Below are 16,677 nucleotides of genomic sequence, written 5' to 3'. Positions count from 1 at the left end.
AAAATGTCAGGGATAAAAAAAACAAGAAGAAAACAACGCATTAATTTCGATTTCCTAAATTAGATTAACTTTCAAGCTTTATATTTGGCAGATCAATTTAGATTTTAACTATTTTAGAGATTTTCCAAGGAGAATGTTTAAGGCACCGTTATTTCACAATACAGAACGCGTTGTCTGTGTTTTTATTCTCGCGATTATGCGACGTAAAGGACAAGGGTAACTTTAAAGTTTTGTAATATAATATATTTCATTTGTTTAATAATTATATAAATTAGTCGCTTCTAGTGGCACCGTCATTAATTCATACATTCTCCTCGAATTCTGTTTTTGTGCGATTTTTTTTAAATGTTCAGACTTTTAGACGGACAAAACTTCAAATAATAATCGCAACAATTGATCATTATTACAAGCTAATATATCGCAGTCAGATCTTAATATATATATATATAGCTGAGACAATGTTACAATAAAACTTAATTCAAAACAATATAAAATTTTAATACAATTATTGCGTATGAAATATATTTTCGTTTTCTATGAGCCGTGCCATGGGAAAACCAACATAGTGGCTTTGCGACCAGCATGGATCCAGACCAGCCTGCGCATCCGCGCAGTCTGGTCAGGATCCATACTGTTCGCTAACGGTTTATCTAATTGCAGTAGGCTTTAAAAGCGAACAGCATGGATCCTGATGCGCAGGCTGTTCTGGATCCATGCTGGTCGCAAACCAACTATGTTGGTTTTCTCATGGCACGACCCATATAGAAAACTAATCATAAACGTTGATTTTTTTGTGTGCACCAAATGATCCTCTAACATTTGAAGTCTGTTCCACTATTACAAACATAATAGTTACTGTATTAAGAATTATGGAAATCAAAATATGTATGCCCTACAGATTTCTATAACAAAATCCGTCATGTGCGAGATTTAATTATACTTACATACTAAACAATTTTAAGATACACCATAACTGAATTTATTTTCCGTATCTGGCGTCGATAATTGCTTTAAACTCAAGAAAAAATCTCTAATAAACCATATTCATATACGTGTGATCTTTTGTTAGATGTAGAGTTATTAAGTTAATGTTACATTAGCCTGATTAGGCATAAACGCACTAAAACGCTGGCCTTCTCTATTCCATATAAAATGCACAAACTTCTTAGGGCGCAATTTTACACCTGGACATTAACCAACCTTTTTTCTTAAGTTTTTAATAACTAACTAAAAAAAGCCTACGTGTGTGTAGGCGGGGCATGTAAGATTCGAGAAAATATTTTCAACGTAAAATTATAAAAGATAATGAGGCCCAAAATGTAGTGGTTGTGTGTGACCTAAATTCTAGTAACGGATTCTAATGAGTAATTATTCCATAAAATATTAGTCATCGAGACGGGCATTGAGATTGTAGGTAATACGAATTTTAAAACCAGGAAAAGAGAAAAAAAAACGTCGAATGCATCTGGGAAGTATTCGAATCCGCCCTCCTGTTTCAGTATACAGAAAAAACCTGTGTTAAAGACCACCTCTGAGCAGAGACCACCTGGTTCCAAAGACCACTTGTTTTGTTTCCAATTTTAACATTTACAGTGTATTTAACTTGTGAATGAAGACCACCTCCAAATAAAGACCACATTTTGGCTCTCCCAAGGGTGGTCTTTACTGGCAGGTTTGACTGTACTATAAATGATTTTGCTATATAGTGTTTTATACCTAGGTTAATACTGAAAAACTATTTTCATGTGATAAAACAAACGTAATCTTTTACACGACTAAATCATTACTTCTCAAATTTTTATTATTCATTCTATTTCGGGGTACAGTCAGTTATTAAAACATAGACACTAAGAAGAAAGAATCCTTTAAAAATTGAAAATGTATGTTTAAAGTAATATTAATGAATAAAAAAGAAATAAACACACATCCCTACTTATGGCATCTATGTCAGTTCTGTGCTACCTTTTTGTATGTACAAATATACTTTATGTAAAGCCTACAATATATTTTACCATTTGTGAAGTACAGACGAGCTTTATAAGTTTAGATGTATACTAATACGGTGCCCCTAAAGTGACATGTTACACACTTTTTTTCCACTTAGGTAATGTGAGACTTTTTTTATTTCGTTTAAACGAAATCATTTCGTTTGAACGAAATAACTGTTTCGTTTAAACGAAATAACGAAATGATTTCGTTTTAACGAAATAACTGTAATAACTAATTCGTTTAAACGAAATCATTTCGTTTTAACGAAATAACATTTCGTAAAAACGAAATCGTTTCGTTTAAACGTATTATTAATGATAAAAAAGAATAAACAAATCATATTTCGTGTAACGTAACTAGTTATTACAGTATACTTTCTTAAAACGAAATCATTTCGTTTAGAAATAAAAGAAAAAAGTTCAATTCCTATGAAAAAAGTTTAACAGTCATTTAGATGTATACTAACATATCACTTCTGTACCTTTAATCGATAGCATTTGAAGAAAAAGATGAACTTCATTTTATTTGCAAGTTCAAATGTAAATTCCTGCACTTATTCTGGTATTGACATTCATAATTCTATTTTAGCATTCAGATAACGGATCGTTATATTTTAATAAAAGGATGATATACATATTGATTTAATTTGAATAATATCTGCATTACTTTGCCCACAAATCCTTTCACTTTCATCCGCTGTTAACAGACACTCAATCTTTTAAATACACACATAAAAACGATAAAATATCATTTTATCACTAGTAATTCAATGCATTTTCACAGCAAAATATTGATTCACGAAATATTATTTCCGTGTAATCAATATTAGTAATATATCATTTAACGCTATTGTTCATAAATTACTCGAGCATTAGCATTGGGACAGATCCGTATAATACTCAACGGTGTCGTGTTTTAGAAGCAACGTTTATAATGATTAATGAATGGGTTGGGCTGATTTTAGCAATAAATCTTCACATTATCACCTGTATAACGCATTTGCAGTCCAAAACTTCATGCGTATGTTCTGCGCTGCTGAGGCTTGAACGGACTTAGAAAAGAAAAGAAACCAAGTATATGCAAGAGAATGGTATGTCCCCGTTTCTTCACATCGTAAATAAAACATGATTTTATTTCTTTTCATAATGGTTTTTCTTTTTATCTGATATTTTAGGAAACACATAATGCTTTATGCATTTCTATTCGATAAACTCTTCAAAATGTTTGTATCTTTGTTATTAGATAAACAGATAGATAGCTAGATAGCTAGCTAGATAGATAGATATTTTATTGAACGAAAGAGTTCACATTGTATATAAACAGTGCAGAGTATATTATATCAGAGCAAAGCGACCTCTCTAAAAAGATCATTCCTAACCACAGAACTAAAACAAATAGATCAAAGAAGACAATAGCTAACCAATCATCACTTTTTGAACATGGCCTATTCATTAGGGGCGACCCCTTCTAGTAAAACATTACTGCATTTTACACACAATTACATACCCGAAGAAACAGTGTTACCTTATTTTGAAAAAAAAGAGACTTGTTTCTATTTTATGACCCTTTTGTATGTTTAAAGGGCATTACCCTTTTTCGCTGAACATATAATGCCTTAAGATTATTCTAAGACAAATATCAAAATACTGTGACACTGTTTCCCACAAGAGGTTATGTTTTAAGATTTAAAAAGGCATTTCCAGACATTTAGAGGTTAATATATTGCTTAACATAATATATAGATACTAATCTTAAGGATATTTTAGCAAATACAGAAGAGCATGACTGTCTAATTCATATTGAATTTATTAAACGAGTTGAACAAAATATTAGAATGCTAGTTTGTCTTTTTTATTGGATGAGTTTGATAAAAAAGATGGAGAGACACGAATGTAATATATTTTTACCCTAGTTAGATTGTTCTGCTGAAATACCTAAACTCATTCTTTGAATATTAAAACGGGGAGAAAATGTGTAGGCGGCCGGGTAGCTCAGTCGGTAGGGCATCGGACGGTATTCCGTGGCCCCGGGTTCGAGTCCCGGTCTGGCTGCACATTTTTCTCACCCTGTGACATATACATATTATAGACCAGGTCTATTCAGCAAACGTATTCTAAACTTGAAACAACAGCGACGTCGAATTATTATTTTGGGAATATTTCACTATTCTAGTGTTATACCAAAATTATGTATTCATGGCTCAATATCGCACTCGTGCGACGTCTTTGCGATATTAAAATGGTATAGTCCTCTCACACTATAATCCATTCCATAAGACTGAAATATGTGACGTCTTGCAAAATATTTAACACATTTTTGAAAACGTCACAAAGGCTGTTCACCTATACGAGAGGAATTGCTATAAATGATTTGTACCGCAGCCAAATGAAGTTTCAGTATCTTTATATGAGCCGCGTCATGAGAAAACCAACATAGTGCGTTTGCGACCAGCATGGATCCAGACCAGCCTGCGCAGTCTGGTAAAGATTCATGCTGTTCGCTTTCAAAGACTATTGCAATTGGATAAACCGTTAGCGAACAGCATGGATCCATGCTGGTCGCAAACGCACTATGTTGGTTTTCTCATGGCGCGGCTCATATAGGTCTGATTTACTAATAATACGATTTGACGAAATCTTATATCAGGAACAAAATTTAATACAACTGAATTTGTAAAACAACGACTGAAAACCATCCATGGATATCACGAATGTACTCAAGTAATAAGCAAAAAAAAAAAAAATGACAATTAAGGCTAAAAATACCCAGTATACATCACCAACAGACGGATTCTTTTCAATGTAATATAATACTGCAAAATCCTACTTAATTTCGGCTAAATGGATAGGGCGGGGTTTAACAGCAGGGCGACTTAAAGGGCCGAATAAAGGCTTTCAAGATCGCGGCCGCATATATTTGTGTATCTCTTTTAAATTAACTGCAAGTCAAGCGTTAAGAAGAAAGGTGTTTCATTATTTAAATAAATAATTATTCTTTAGATATTTTGAAACACAGATAAAATTACAAAATGTTATATTAGTTCTTGTCCGTCAGGACGTCATGTTTATATCTTTTTTTTTCGTGTAATATTTTTTTCTGAATATGTTATAAAGTGGAATATTTATACTCGAAACTAATTTTGTAAAAAATGAGCTGAAGACTTCTTTATACCAATGAATTAATTCTAGTTTTTATAATATAAACCGCACTTACCTTCGTCAGAAAAAAGCATGAATAAAAGTGAAATGACGAGAATTCGTCCTGAAGAAACTGTTCGTAAGAATTTCAACCACTTAATCATCATGTCTGCTTTAATCCACTTTGTAGTAATCCACTTTTTTATAATCCACTTCTACGTTTCATACCTAATGAAAAACTGATTTCTCGAGAATTTCATTTATTCTCCACCAAATGAAACGAACATTATACACAATCTAAAAGTCTGGTAGCAATTTCATTTTTTTCGTTTCTTCGATCACCTTATCAAATCCGACTCTTATTTTTAAAATGCCCAACAAGTATATCCATATAGCAGATTATCTGAAAAGGAAAAAAAATCAAACTTCAATATCCACCTAGACTGGTAACTTGCATTTGTGATATTTCTTTAACACAATCTAGCGATCACATTTTCATATACAGCGTAAACAAGAGTTAGCGCAATTAGCACTATGTGTCATTTGACACATATATGTTAAAACTTAGTGCTGAAACTCACAAATACACATCTATTTAACTTTCTGCTAAAACTCCATGCTGAGACTTACATTTGAATTTTTCTATAGGTGAAACACCGTTTATTTAGCACGATGGAATGCCTATATTAAACACCACATTTTTATTGTAATATAAAGTAAACACATTTAGTCGGTTTTCAAATCATGTTACATGCATTAATAAATCCCGACGCCAGTTTATCACCAGTTAATCTTAATCCAGTTATCTATCTCATCCAGGACTTACATCAGTAATAGTGCCCCGCTATTTAAGCTAATATATCACATTTCGACAGTACGCGCCGTGAATCTAAGTCAAAAAACGCCTGATTGAGCAGTGCACCGCAGCTTCTGTGTGTTTTGTACTGTGAATTTCCAACAGAGTTAATAATAATCCCGCATTAAACAAATATATACAAATCTTATCCTGCGATTACATTTATAACGCGTTGTATAGCAAACACTTTTTTATATATAGAACTATCGGTAATTCGTCTACAGAACTTTGTCTGAATGTTCTGCCGTTTACTGTTACAGTCGGTATATTCTGACTACTCTCCGATGCCAGTATCTGAGCATCTTCTATTTTACCAGCTAGACACTGACAGGAGATTTGACGAGCCAAGTATGTCGTTTTTGTGCTTATTTGAATACAAAACAGAGGCACTTCGTTTTGATTTGTCTGCTCAATTCTTGTACTTCAGTTGATTGTTCCCTCAATGATCCCAATTGGGAACAGAAACAAATTTCCCGCCTGTCTCCGCAATAAAAAAGAGTTTTATTCTAACTGAAGTTAATTGTCGGCCAGTAGACAAATTAAACTACCGGTGTCATTAAAACGATGCACCAGATAAATTGACTGTTTTAAATTCCGCCGCGCCTGTGGTAAAAGTCCCATGTGGTGTATTAAATGTTAATTTAAAAGAAACGTAACCCTAACTGGTCAAATAAACAGTAGCCGGCAGATGTTTACTTTGTCCGGCGGTCGATAGCCCCAATTGTCGCTCCGTCCTCGATGCGGTTTACATTTATTTTAGTATGACTTAACGAAGCTGTAGTAAATTACATGTGTAAACTTTTAAATAAACCGACACAATAGTCGGAAAAACGTGCTATTTATCTCAAATATATAACATAAATAACCTTTAGTACCATATACGTGGTACTTTAACATTAAATTATATTTAAATATTATTCAAGGATATCTAATAGAATGTAAACATTTGCTTTTTTAAAATCTAAAATGAATACATATTGTCAAAAATTTAGTTGAGTATTGAATACTAAAATATAAGATTAGCTTAACTTGTTTTTTCAAACTGACATGCATCCTGTTTCGAAACAGAAGTATAAGATTGGTAAAATTAATTTTCTTTTAAATAGTTAAATAACGAAATGTCCATAAATTTCTGTGTTTTCCAGTGAATAATTGAAATGAAACTGATATTTGGGAAGTTTCGATAAGTGAAAAATGTATTCATACATTGTATCTCCATAAGTATGGACTTCAAAGACTCAAGTTCGGTTGAAACATAAAACGGAATATTTGTTTGTTGTAAACGCAAAATTAAAATATCGTTCTTTTGTAAAAATAAGATCTTATCTTTTTACTGGCGGCTAGACATATAACACTTGATCTCGCACATTTATTGTTCAGCTGACTTAATTAGTATATCATAATATAAAATCTACATGAAATTAATCTGATCAAGAAAAAATATAAAAAGATACATATCTCAAGGTTTCAATTTAAAATCAGCTTTGGAATTATACATCATTACATATGTAGTGTAAATACAAGTAATCCATTTTAAAAGGGGTTAGATTCGAGGATTGTACACGCTCATGCTAGCCGAAAGGTAAAAAAGGACAATAAATGATATAGATGTGTCTTTACCGTTTTTAGCTCGACTTTTCGAAGAAAAAGTAGAGCGTCGGCGTCGCCGTTGGTTAAAGTTTTTGATAAAGTATTTCTGTTACTATCAAAACTATTGACTTGAAACTTAAAATAATAATTTACCAGGAGAAACAATCCCCATAACTCTGATTTGAATTTTGATAGAATTATGCCCCTTTATAACTTAGAATTTTTGGTTAAAGTTTTTGATAAAGTCAAATATCTCTGTTACTGTCAAAGATTTTGACTTGAAACTTAAAATACTTATTAATCATCAAAGTCTACACCAGGAGAAACAATCCCCATAACTCTGATTTGAATTTTGACAGAATTATGTCCCTTTTTAACTTGGATTTTGTTTTTACTGGCAAAGCTGTAATTCAGAGTCAAGCACTGAGGAAAGTCGAGCGCGCTGTCTTACGGACGGCTCTTGTTTTCTTTTGGGCTACATATAAAACTGCATGTTTGTAGTATCCAATAAACATTTTTTTTGCCGTTCAAATCTAGTAACTGCATTGCAATGCTTCTGTGCTAAGTCTGCATATATCTTGGCTATAACGATCTAAAATTATGCAAAACGCCTCATTTAGGTGATAATCTGTATGCAATTCTTGCCAGCGTGCGGTTAATATTAATGACTTTATTCTTGGCAATATGTTTACGATGCAAATGTCGCGTCCTGGCAAATTTTGCCGGGCAGAATTATCATATATCATCGCTTCGGAACATTAAATTTATGCAAAACATTTTAACTTTCTTTAAGTATTCCCCGGACACTGATTTAGCTTACCGTTTTAAAAAACGCAACAGAAAATAATCCGTTAATAAATAAGCTCAGGCATGACGGTTGTATTAATATGTAGCACACCACCCACAACAGAACATGAGCCATGCCAATAGAAAACAACATAGTGGCTTTGCGACCAGCGTGGATCCAGACCAGCCTGCGCATCCGCGCAGTCCGGTCAGGATCCATGCTGGTTGCTACCGGTTTCTCTGATTGAAATAGGCATTGAAAGCGAATAGCATTGATCATGACCAGACTGCGCGGTCGCAAAGCCACTATGTTGGTTTTCACATGTCGCGGCTCACATAAATGTTTCCGCGGTTGCTCTCAGGTATTAAGGTAGTGGACCCGCAATTAAGCTCGGCAATTTCCGTGTGATTACGTACTCTTATGCGATTCGGCATTCTTCAGACGTAAATGCTGCTGAATGCTCAAATGTCTTTCCGTAAAAATAGAGGAAAGCCGAAATCGCATGCGGAAAATACGTAGTTTGCTAATTGTGATTATGGCTCCATTACCTTAGGCTTTTTCCATGTTCTGTAGTGTTTGTTTGTTTTTTGGTTTTGCGCTATTTTTCAACAGTATTTTAATTATATAATGGCGGGCAGTTAACCTAACCAGTGTTCCTGAACTCTGAAGCAATACAAACCTGTTCTTCGCAAGTAACTGCTAACTTCTCCACATGAATCAGAGGTGGAGGACGAATGATTTCAGACACAATGTTCTTTAGTGAATGCGAATAAGCCGGTTTTTACCTGCTCAGATGAATTAAAAAGGTTTTAAAAGAAGTGATAACGCGAATCTCTCTTTTCCATTTTTGTTATGGCTGCTGGTAATGCCTACTTTTTGTTCTAGCTTATCAATATAGAATCATGTAATTTTGGACGGAAAGATCTTCGCCACAAGGATTGCCTTAGATAATTTCATTTAGGGGAACGAAGTTAAGATGGTTTGCATCTTCAAAGTTCATGTAAATACCGAACTGTTACAATTTGGTGTATATATTGTTGAAGATACACGTAAAGTAGCAGTATATAGTGGGTCTTTATTGGTCAATGATAATTAATCTAAACTAGCATTTGAATTATTAATCATAATGAATTATTATTGAAGTGGTCATCGCAAATTGTTGATCGGTAACCAAAAAAAAAAAAAAAAAAAAAAAAAAAAAAAAAAAAAAAAAACAAAAAAAAAAACTGAAAGCGGTGTAAATGCATTTTTCTATTCTTTGACCCTTTCGGGATAATAGCCCGCAGCAGAATTTGATCAGTTTCGTTGGTTAAGTCAGAAGGACCACCAATGACAGATAAACTATTTAAAAGCCGTTATTTCAAACAGTTATGCATTAAGAGACAGACAGAATAAACATCAGTGCATAATTAACTTCTGGTTGTTGATATAACGTTAACCATGATCAATGTTTATTCAAGTTTGCTGATGAATGTTATTTTTAGAGATGTATGCGCAGACAAAATGTAAATTGGTTTCCTTTCTGAAGATTGAACGAAAATAATCTTGAATAAACTATTGCCTCAGAATTATTAATGAAACGTTGTTAATGCTGTTTTTTTGCACCGGAACGAATGATAAGTATTTGTTTTCCAACGTGCATAAAAAGATGAAAGGGCATGTCAGTTGTATTGCTCTAGGTTGATTGCTCCTTCGTCAAATGTCTATCAAATGTCTGTTTAGTACGGTGCCCCTAAAGTGACATGTTACACACTTTGTTCCACTTAGGTAATGTGAGACGTTTTTTTTTCGTTTAAACGAAATAAGTTTAAACGAAATCATTTCGTTTGAACGAAATAATCATTTCGTTTAAACGAAATTATTTCGTTTAAACGAAATAACTAATTCGTTTAAACAAAATCATTTGAATTATTTCGTTTTTACGAAATAACATTTCGTTAAAACGAAATGATTTCGTTTAAACGATTAGTTATTTCGTTAAAACGAAATGATTTCGTTTAAGTCACTTTAGGGGCACCGTAGTTTAATGCACAATACAACTCATTCGCAAACGTTTGTTATAAAATATGGTCCTTTGGGATCATGCAGTCCATTTACTGATGTGATATAATAGAGTTTCGCTTAAAGGCGGTGCTGGGGGTCTAGGGAAGTTTTTAGTTTTAACCTGGTCTGATCTGGTATTGGCTTGCCCTGCCCTGCCCAGCCATTCCCGATTAGCCAAATGTTTAATGACCTAATATAGCTACCAGACGAGATCAGGTATTATTCCAATATGTACGGTGTAAAGATCTTTATCTTTTACCCAAAAGGTATGAATGATTTTAAACACTCCTACATCTGACCTGACAGGGTAACTGCACAAGTTTTGTTTGCTTACTATAGGTAATTGAAAATAAGCTTTACTGGCCACCGATGCCTGAGGGGGGTCATTATTTCTAGTTTCTCTGGTCCAAGATGCAATTCAATCAAATAATTTATTTATAATATATAATGAACAATATCAAGCAGCTTTAAAGGCACAGATTTAACTGTTATGATAAGCTGACATTTTTTACTAACACCAGACAAACCTTCATCCAGGTCAAGATGACACACTCTCACACTCCTGATGTTTTCACTTTTTTTTAATATATCAACTGCAGTCATTGAAAATTGTGGCGTTTTCATGGCCTGACCTGACCGTGTTAAAACTGGGCTCATCATGTCAAACTGGATCCGGTCAAGCCAGACCAGGCTAGGCAAATCTAGAGATACAATTCACGGACAGAATGAACTAGTTCAGGTCTCCTGTATTGAGTTCTATGCTCTAAATGATCTTCCATAGATTTGAATAAGTATTTTTGCACAATTTTTGAAAACAGAAAGTATTTTACAACTCCATTTTTGTTACATATCCCCGTAAATATCTATATTATAAACAGAAAAATAATTATTATCTACTTATATAACCCCTCTGTGTCTATGTCAAGTTTTACAGAAAAAAAAAACGTCGCCGTATCTTTTAAACACGCAAGGTCTATTTGTTTTGCATACTGATTACTTGAATTTCATTAAGAAAAAGTTCTTATAGTGAGCTGAAGCTCATATATAATGTACCGGATCACAAATAGAAAACATAATCCTAGTGTAATACAAACACTTGATCAACTTAAAGAAGGCATGCCAATAGTATCATAATGTAAGATTCTTGGCACCCTAGCATTACCTAATTACAAAAAAGCAACAATACCGTTATTAATTTGTTAACAGAATGTTAGGTATTGAAACTGACAAGGAAGAATGTATTGCTTCGGTGTTAAATACATAACAACAGTCAAGAAAAAGAGTTGCGCACGCTCCACGACTTTGTAATATTTCTGTTAAGCATATGTCATTGAAAAATATTTACATAAAGTACAAAGAAATTACTAATAAACAGGCATCATTCACATATGACTGAAATGCGTGACATGAATAAAGTATATATAAAAATCTACAATGTGGGACTTCCATACAATGATGCTGTTTTTATTGAGCATGAGATTCCCCCACACACCCACATCCTAAATAGAGCTACTTACATGTAGATATATATAAAAGTTTTATAATTATGTGCATATGTTTTGTTCAAGCCGTGTTGCTACATCTTACACATTTTCATGTACGGTTGGAAATGTAAACATAAACTGAATTATATTGTTCATGTTTACAAAACGGAATAAAATGACATTTTTTTCTTCTTTGATTGTATCATTTTTTATCCAGAAGAATTTTATAATTTAAACTCGACTGCCCTGTTGCAAGAATCTACAAACTCTTTAAATGCATGAATGTTTCATGCAAAATTATGATAATTATTAATAGAAACCGTTGGTTATTATGAATGATTGAGTATAATACAGGGTAACTTGTATAATAAATTCTCTTATTATAGTAGAACTAAATGTTCCCTCATATTCCCAGACAGATCCCAGACAGTTTTGAAAAAAAACTGGTTATGAAAGAAAAGAGAGTAATTAACTTCAGGCTATTAATATAACATTAACCATTGCCAAAGTTAATTCAAGTTTTCTTATGAATGGCATGTTTAAAGATGTTCTGCAAGAGTTAAAGAGTTGAATATTTAAATTAGGACATCCACGGCAAGAAGAAAGTTCTTATTAGTTGTATTTCGTCAGGCAAGCTGCTTCTTTATGATCTAAAACCTATGTAAACCATATAATTGACATTACATTCCCATAACACTTACTCTGAACTTTAGTTCCTTTTAAGTTTCTGTTTTTGAAATACAAATATGTCCCATCACAGCAGTTTGTATAGAAAGACTGCATCCTTAAGCCATTCTCTAGTACGTTAGTGATAATAACTCAAGTTATAAATGATTTCGAAATTTGACAAAGGCACTTTATATCGATACAAATAAGACATCGCGAAAGGACATGATTTTTTCTTCATTGCAAAAAAAACAAACAAAACAACAACAACAAATAAATTTAAGATAGGAGACCCGTAATGACAATTGGCAATTAACGTTTCATTATGCTTTTCCGAATACGAATTCGGCCTTTTCCGTTAAGTAAGGAAGGCTATGTGTTTGTGACCGCCGAAGAATGCCGAAGCAGGATACAGAGAACTCGTAATCGCACAAAAATTGCCGAGTGCCTTTACAAGTCCATTGCCTGATCAAACACTATCAGATCATTCATATAAAATATTGGGTCTAGAGTAATGAGTACTAAAACGCATCTGACCTAATTAAGACCTGTAACTTTTAGAAGTATTAAACACAAGTATCGTTCTCTCGTCACAATCATACTTGATATGTACTTTAATATTACTTTTCACCTACGAAAATATATAATAATAAAATAATATGATATCATTTAATAGGTAATTCTGATGCACTAACTATAAAATTAACTAGATTATGTGTTTTATACAATATCAAAGAAACTGTAATATGCAAGTTATCTGATCCTAATTTTGCAAATCACAAGTCTAGTGTAAAATGAACAGGCTAAATGGAACCGAGACTGCTAGCATTATATGCTTTAAACTTCCTTAAGATATTATTAACTACCGCTACATTGGTGGCAGTCTTAATAAAATTCAAAGATTATATATTTTCTGCTCCTTTTGAAACATGAAACCAAATTATTATTTCTGTAACATAGAGTTCGGCTTAAGCCGATGTTAGGAGCCCAGGCGGTGCTTCGAAATCTATAACCTGTCTTTTTACAGACTTGCTATTAGCTTCCTTAGGATCTACTTACAAATTTTATTAACTTGCCTAGCTAAGGTATGTAAAATATACATACTATTCAACATCAAGCTTTAAGATTCCTGGCACCCTGAAATTAGTTAATTACATGAAAGCAAAAAGAGGGAATGCTATTAATTAATTATGTTAACAGAATACTGTATACTAAAACTTACAATAAGGTATTACGTCGCTATAACATGTTTATGCAATTATTTTTATTTGAACAGTCTGTTGATTGATACGAAAAAACAATTAAACCTGTATTTTCGGCTCACACGAAAGCCTTGTTAAACATATGATAATATTTTTTTCCCAATGTTAAGCTGTTGCGTTCTATAAGATTCGCAGATTGAGGTAGAGAGTATTTCCGAAGAGTATATATAACGGGAGAATAGAAATTTTAATTCATTGTTTAGACAAGACGACACGTATTTTTTAAAAGGTATATACTGTTCTTTTTATTGTACATAATAATTCAAAACATGGGTCGAAACAAAGTGATTTTGGTATAGCTTATCTCCATTTGTGCTTAACTGCGTAATTTACGCACTAGCAATATGCGTAATTTGCGCACTAGCAATACTATGCAAATGTATGGCCTAAACATGTCTTACTATTATTATATGCGGTTTCAGCTTAATATTGAAAATGATTCAAAGGGACGTACTTCATAATTTTTTCAAAATCCGAGAAGTTTGTAAATAGATATAGAGAGTAGTGTAGAACAGCAACCCCCCCCCCCCCCCCCCCCACCCCCGAAAACGTGCCTTTTTTGTCCAGAATTTAAAATCCAGTTATTCATGGCTCCATGGAATAATCGTTTCGACCTAAACCATGAAATTTCGTTTGCAAAAAATTAAATGATTTCATTGTACATCAATATAAAATATCATGGTACACGATGACACCCTTTAGCTTTGATTCAAGACTCCACTTAAATCAAGAGCTTCATTTGACACAGGGGCCCCTCCTGGTTGAGTATTTGATCCCGTTGACCTAAAATCATTTCCCACTAACGGTATAGGTTCGCTTAGGTAATTTGACTCTAAATCCAACAATAACAAATAAATAAAAACAAAATCAGCTGCAGATATTAACATAATTGAAATACTATTTACACCTTGGTATTTAGTTAATAGCAGGAATGCAAAACCGAAAAATGTGTAAGCTATTATTGTGTCAACAGAACATTATAATTGCAATGAAACCGACAACGAGAAATGTGTTAATTTGGAGTAAATCGCCCGAATGGTTAAAATGTTTATTTGAATACTTCTCTCTTACAATTCCTCCTGAATCTACATTAAACTTTGATCGTTCTGTTCAATGTTTCAATGTCACTTCCGCCCTACGCCTAAAAAGTAGAAGCTCAAAGACTTTCGCGCCTGACTTATGTAACACTACGGTGCCCCTAAAGTGACATGTTACACACTTTTTTCCACTTAGGTAATGAGAGACTTTTTTAACGAAATAACTATTTCGTTTAAACGAAATGTAACTTATTTCGTTTAAACGAAATCATTTCGTTCTTTCAAACGAAATGATTTCGTTTAAACGAAATAGTTATTTCGTTAAAACGAAATGATTTCGTTTAAACGAAAACGAAATAAAAAAAAAAGTCTCACATTACCTAAGTGGAAAAAAGTGTGTAACATGTCACTTTAGGGGCACCGTATAACATACCTTACATAATTAACTTTTTTACACTCTAACCGGAAGTATGTACAATGCAAATAATATTTGTATACTCAGATAAATACATGGAAATTACCCCCAGGTACCGTTTAGGGCAACTGAAATTTATTATTCCGCGTAAAATATTAAATGGATCAGTGACACGATCTCAGCGTAAAATATGAAATTGATGCGAAATTGATGCGAAATTGATTGGAAAACTGTTATTCGATAAAACTTGTGAAGTCTCAATACAAATGAATCATTTATTTTTTCACAAAAGTTAGCATTGATATCCAGTCAATTTAGATTGAAATTGAAATTAACAAGTATCTAGGGACCGCTCAAATTGCAAATTATAAAACTGGCCATGATTTCAAACATTTCTGTGATTAGCGACTGACTAAATCAACAGAAGCGAGTAATTAACTACTGGCTCATTTGAGTGTGACAAGACATATTAATCGTAGAGACGTACTTGAATGCAAAACTTCGATTAGTCTTGCTATTATTTATAACATAATGAAAACTGGATGAAATCCTGTTATCTTAAAATACAATATAATTTATTCTACCGAATCAGACTGGCTTATACCTATATCCACCACCGCCATTTCATTTTTATATCGGTTGAAACATGATGAAATAAAGAAAGAAGAAACATTTTACACCAATGTCTAAAGTTGCATCCCTCCTTTCCTTCTTAGACAAGTTAGACCCCTAGAAGCAAAGCGAGAAATTCTAATGCCACTAACATAGTGCATGAACGGATAATAATCGCAATATCACTTTTTGTTCCCGAGAGAAAGTTTTGACAGCAAGTCAGCATATAATTTAAATTGCAATATGATATTTTTTTGACAATTCTACAATCATTATAAGAGCTAATCTATGGCATGTCAGGCACACGACCTGAATTAGTTATAACAGTGACATCAGACAGTAGTTTCAAAATCTAACATTGTTTTTTATTACTTTTCCATGTAGAGAACATGATTACAGCGTTATTCTTTCAAGAACTAAAAAGCTGTATCTGATTAAAGTATCACAATGACAATGTTTGGCATTTGTTATCTGTTAATTATCAAGTGTTATACTGTATGAAATGCATTGCAATTAAATGTGTACAGTCACGCAATGATCGCCCATTAAAACAATAACTTGCACTTCTCATCAATTTTTGATGTAATCACAACATAAAAATTTTAAACCATTTTTAACAGTTGGTCGGTCTTATTTTGACAGTGACATGACATGGTCGATAATTATTCAATACGAACACGTCTATTGTTCGATCCATCAAGTTCGTAACCGGCAAATAAGCCATAAGTGTTGTCAGTGTGGAAATATATTACAAAACAACTTGAAGATATGAACAATACACATACATAAAATCATTTAA

The 16,677-nt window shown here is 33.0% G+C and overlaps 1 protein-coding gene across 5 annotated transcripts in view; it reads right to left on the bottom strand.

The window, feature by feature from the left end:
- LOC123566632 (lachesin-like) overlaps nucleotides 1-16,677 on the bottom strand; it is a 172,011-nt gene that overhangs the window by 86,235 nt on the left and 69,099 nt on the right. For 2 of the 5 annotated variants that reach the window (XM_045360914.2, XM_045360916.2), the window contains exon 2: nucleotides 5,203-5,529. In XM_045360914.2, coding sequence (XP_045216849.2) covers nucleotides 5,203-5,293 — 91 coding nt within the window. In that variant the 5' untranslated portion in view covers nucleotides 5,294-5,529. Of the gene's footprint in view, nucleotides 1-5,202; nucleotides 6,282-16,677 lie in introns of those variants that run through there. The other 3 variants (XM_045360913.2, XM_045360915.2, XM_045360917.2) reach the window with 3 other exon arrangements.

The sequence above is a fragment of the Mercenaria mercenaria genome, chromosome 8 (genome assembly GCF_021730395.1).
Source record: "Mercenaria mercenaria strain notata chromosome 8, MADL_Memer_1, whole genome shotgun sequence".
NCBI classification, from domain to species: domain Eukaryota; kingdom Metazoa; phylum Mollusca; class Bivalvia; order Venerida; family Veneridae; genus Mercenaria; species Mercenaria mercenaria.
This window is presented reverse-complemented; position numbering and strand designations above follow the sequence as displayed.